Source organism: Eurytemora carolleeae, unplaced genomic scaffold (assembly GCF_000591075.1).
Source record: "Eurytemora carolleeae unplaced genomic scaffold, Eaff_2.0 scaffold602, whole genome shotgun sequence".
In the NCBI taxonomy this organism is placed as follows: domain Eukaryota; kingdom Metazoa; phylum Arthropoda; class Copepoda; order Calanoida; family Temoridae; genus Eurytemora; species Eurytemora carolleeae.
In genome coordinates this window covers 1-4019 of record NW_019396510.1, presented here as the reverse complement: position 1 = coordinate 4019, position 4019 = coordinate 1, and the positions used below count along the sequence as shown (strand labels likewise).

Genomic DNA, 4019 nt, shown 5'->3' with positions numbered 1-4019 from the left:
AAAAAGAAAATTGTATTTTTCAGTCGACTTGAAAATTCAAAATTTCGTACTTCATGATTTTTCTAATTTTAATACATACATATGTATCAGTATCATCGGATTTTGTAAGAGAAATTATTGATTCCCAAACAGAATTGTGGAATTACTAATGAAAATACTTGATGTTTGCACAAAAATTCAAAAAAAGGTCTGCAAGTAAAAGTTATGATTTACTGCTTACTTATAAAATTGTTTGATTCAAACATTTAACGACCTCATTTGACAATATACTAGAATCTAGATCTTATTCTAATTTTGTTTCTCTCAATTTTTCTCTCGACTTTTATATCTAACGAATTTAAATAAAATAGAAGAGAGCTAGGGGTGTGCATTATAAATGGGGAGATGTTCGAGGTTTGGGGTTTAATAAAGCAAGACAAAAAATCGGGTTCAAGTGTTTAAAAAAATCCAACATAATCAGATTAACAAGGCTAATTAAATTAATTTACTAATTGAAAAAGTTTGTTTATATTTTTGAAGATAAATTAAAAATCCCAGAATACCAAAATTACAAATAAATTGAATTTTGTAATAAAATAAATATATTTCAGTAAAATTGTTTCTCTCCTGACCGACCTACGTCAGTTGTGTGAAGAGTACAATGATGCTGAAGCTGCACAAAGTGATTAAGAGCAATTCAGCAGCAATATTCTTCGCTGGAAGCTCGTAAATAAGCAACAGCAGCAATGTGCTTAAGATAAAGCGGCTAACATTAATTATAGCATATCAGCAGCAATATATTCTACAGCAGAGGCTGGTTAAAACTGCTGTCACAATATGCAGCAGTAAAGTAGCATTATTTCTTCAGTTAAGGCGTGAGTAATAGTGCTTAGCAGTAATGTTTATCAATATCCCTTGTGTTAAATAAAAGCAGCTGAAATTTGTAACGGTAGTATCACTAAAAAAAGTTGAGTTAAATCCATGAAAATAATAGTTTAGCAACAGAAATATAGCAGAAGCAGCTAAAATCTATCCAAATTATCAGAGCTTTTCTCCAGCATTAATTTCTAGCAGATGCAGCTGAAACCAAGAATGATAATCAGAAATATTCAGCAGCAGAATTCTAGAGAAGAAGCATCTGAAATTTAGAATACTTATCAGAAATATTCAGTAGCAGAATTCTGAGAAGAAGCAGCTGACATTTAGAATAATTATCAGAAATATTCAGCAGCAGAATTCTAGAAAAGAAGCAGCTGAAATCTAGGATAATTATCAGAAATTTTCAGCAGCAAAGTTCTAGAGAAGAATCAGCTGGAATCTAGAATAATTATCAGAGTTCTAGAGAAGAAGCAGATAATACCAGATATTAATGGCTGCTATTTAGAACAACTGATACCCTATGTCAAGAACTGCGATTTTTTAGCCATGTTTTCTGGCTGAATCAGCTGAATTCTCGTTTATTGTAAATGTTTACTTTAAATGCAGTATATGAAAAGCAGTAATTGTTACTAGGAAATTACCTCTCATCCTTTGTGGTTAACACTTTGTATGTTCTTACTTCTTTTAAGGATTAGATTTTCGTTGATGTCGTCTTTATGTGTTTAGAAGCGTGATGAAAACCATGGAGCGCATCGTTCGCGAGCAGTTGTCAAGCGAAATTATTCTAATTCTCATGCATGTCGTTATCTTCTCTGCAGATGGACTTGGTGAGCATTTTATTTCCGGAAAAAGTCTTAAATGGACTCCCAACGTAGATTCAATTAATTCTAAATTTAAATCGTTACATGTCGATTTACGACGGTACCTTTCATCGCTTTTTTATTAACAGATTTAGATAATCTTAATTCTCTTTTTAGTAAACTGGGCTTTAGTAAACTAGGCGCCCATCTTCTTATTCAACTTTTAATTGAGGCTTTATCTGTGAAAATCTTCTCTTTGTTCAGTATGAAATTTTTTTTAAAGCGAATTTCATAACATTTTTTCGTGCATTTTAAAAATTTTACAAAATTAAATAATTTAAGATAAAAATATTTTAAGATTACATATTTATAGTCTGATTGGTCATAAACCTTCCCTGGGGCCACGTGTGGTCTGCCTCAAAATTTGGGCCTGATCGGTTCAGCCGTTTTGACGTTTATTGAATATAAACAAACAGACAAACAAACAGACAGACAAGCCAAATTTAAATATAGGTTATAGGATCGGAATGAAAAATAATTATAAGACAAGGGTACCTTTTTAAAACTCTTTAAAGGGAGGATCACTTGAAAATTCCCCCGAAATTCCTTTAATGACGACCTTGAACTTTGTAACATCTACCATCGAAAGGTGTTAAATCTTCTAAGAAAAAGTCAAGGAACAAAAGCCCCCCCGAACTATAAATCTTTTTATATTTTTTATTTTTTTTGATATATAATAAACTTCGAAAAATGGTCAGAACGATCGGGCCAAAAAAAATTTACATTACCCTTTGGAACGGAAGGTGTAATACTTGAATTAAAGAATTTCCCAACGTTATAAATTTTGGAATATCCATAATCCGTTTCCATGAAGCAAATTTAAAAGTTTTAGCAAGTCTAGTTTTACATTGTACTAAAAATGGCCGATTGAGATGAACATATATACCTTTTAACAAAAAACGATGCGAAGAGTTCAAACATATTTAGTAATATTGATAAATAAGAAAATCAATCAATTTATTCTTGTTTGAGCAACCCTGTTTTTTCCTAAATAAAACAGAGACTTGAAATAAAAGCAATAATCATTTCTTTTTTAGAATTTTTGTAAAAATAAGTTGGTTTGAGACCGTGTGATGCACTTGGTCAAAGCTTTCCTAGAAATTAGTATTTTCCATTTAATCTTTAATCTAATAGGAGATAAGACTGTTTTTGTTTTACTTTCGTGTCTTTATTGGGCTGTAGATGGGATATAAATTCACTCTCCAATATAGAGTGGTATGTCTGATTCACAGCAGTACCCTTGAAAGTTTTGTCTGATCAATCAGGAATGCTTCAGTTATCCATCATTTTCCTTTAAAAATGAATTATAAATTTCGGTTTCTCTTTTAACTGACTAGCGGATTTCCTTTTCATATACAATGGGTGAAATTGTCAAAACTTAACATTTTACGTAAAAAAAACATTTTACGTCGTCGTTTTACGGGGCAGAAAGCGACGATAAACAATTAGCTAAATATCTGATTTAGTATTATTATCTCTATAAAAGTTTTTGAGAACTTGTTTTGCTCTAGCCTCTACTGTAAGCATGTCCAATGTACATGTGCAACTGCTATAATATAAAAACTATTACGCTAACAGTCCCTTTAGATGAATGTTATTAAAATGTTTATTTGATACCTAATTGAATGATTGTTGTTCAAGTATCAACTTCATATATTGAGAGAGGATTATTATTTTAACAAACAACATATTATTTGATATCATCATGAAAAATAAACATTTCTAATAATATTTATCAAATAACTTTAAACATATTGATCAAGAAGTTAACCTCAATAAATAGGATTACAGAATTACGAATAAACTCTATTTTGTAGCTTTTTTTTGCGCTATATTGTATATAAATTATGTATAATTAACTTTTTCATTGACAACATTTTCAAAATTCTTGCCATAAAATTAAACAAAATATAAACAAAATAAAGAATACTAGGATGCAAGTGTAAGATAAATCAATACATCTTTATTGACTATTTATTTTATATATAAAGGTTGAAAACTACTCACACATTAAACTAAAGAAAAATTTCAAAATAAAGTTGAAATATTTTTTTTTAGAATTGAACAAACCTGAGTTTATAGAGAATGTGCAAAGCAGCTACTTCAATCTTTTATACAGGTACTGGAACAAGGGTGTCTATATTTTCGAAGATATGGACGTGAAACTGAAAAATTGGGAAAAAGGCAGGGTTTTTTAGAATAGTTTTTACCAAAAAATGTATTTATTTTCCCCTAAAAACATTTTTTTTCTCTAATGCGAGGGTGAGATTTACCCAAAAATGTATTTATTTTCCCCTAAAA

At 30.0% G+C, this 4019-nt stretch overlaps 1 protein-coding gene across 1 annotated transcript in view; it reads left to right on the top strand.

Moving 5' to 3' along the window:
- Positions 1-3902, top strand: part of LOC111704608 (uncharacterized) — a gene marked incomplete at its 3' end in the record, with an annotated part of 47371 nt that extends 43469 nt beyond the window's left edge. The window contains exons 25-26 of the mRNA XM_023476897.1: positions 1585-1685; positions 3777-3902. Of these exons, the coding sequence (XP_023332665.1) occupies positions 1585-1685; positions 3777-3902 (227 nt within the window). The remainder of the gene's footprint in view (positions 1-1584; positions 1686-3776) is intronic.
- Positions 3903-4019: the final 117 nt, after the last annotated feature.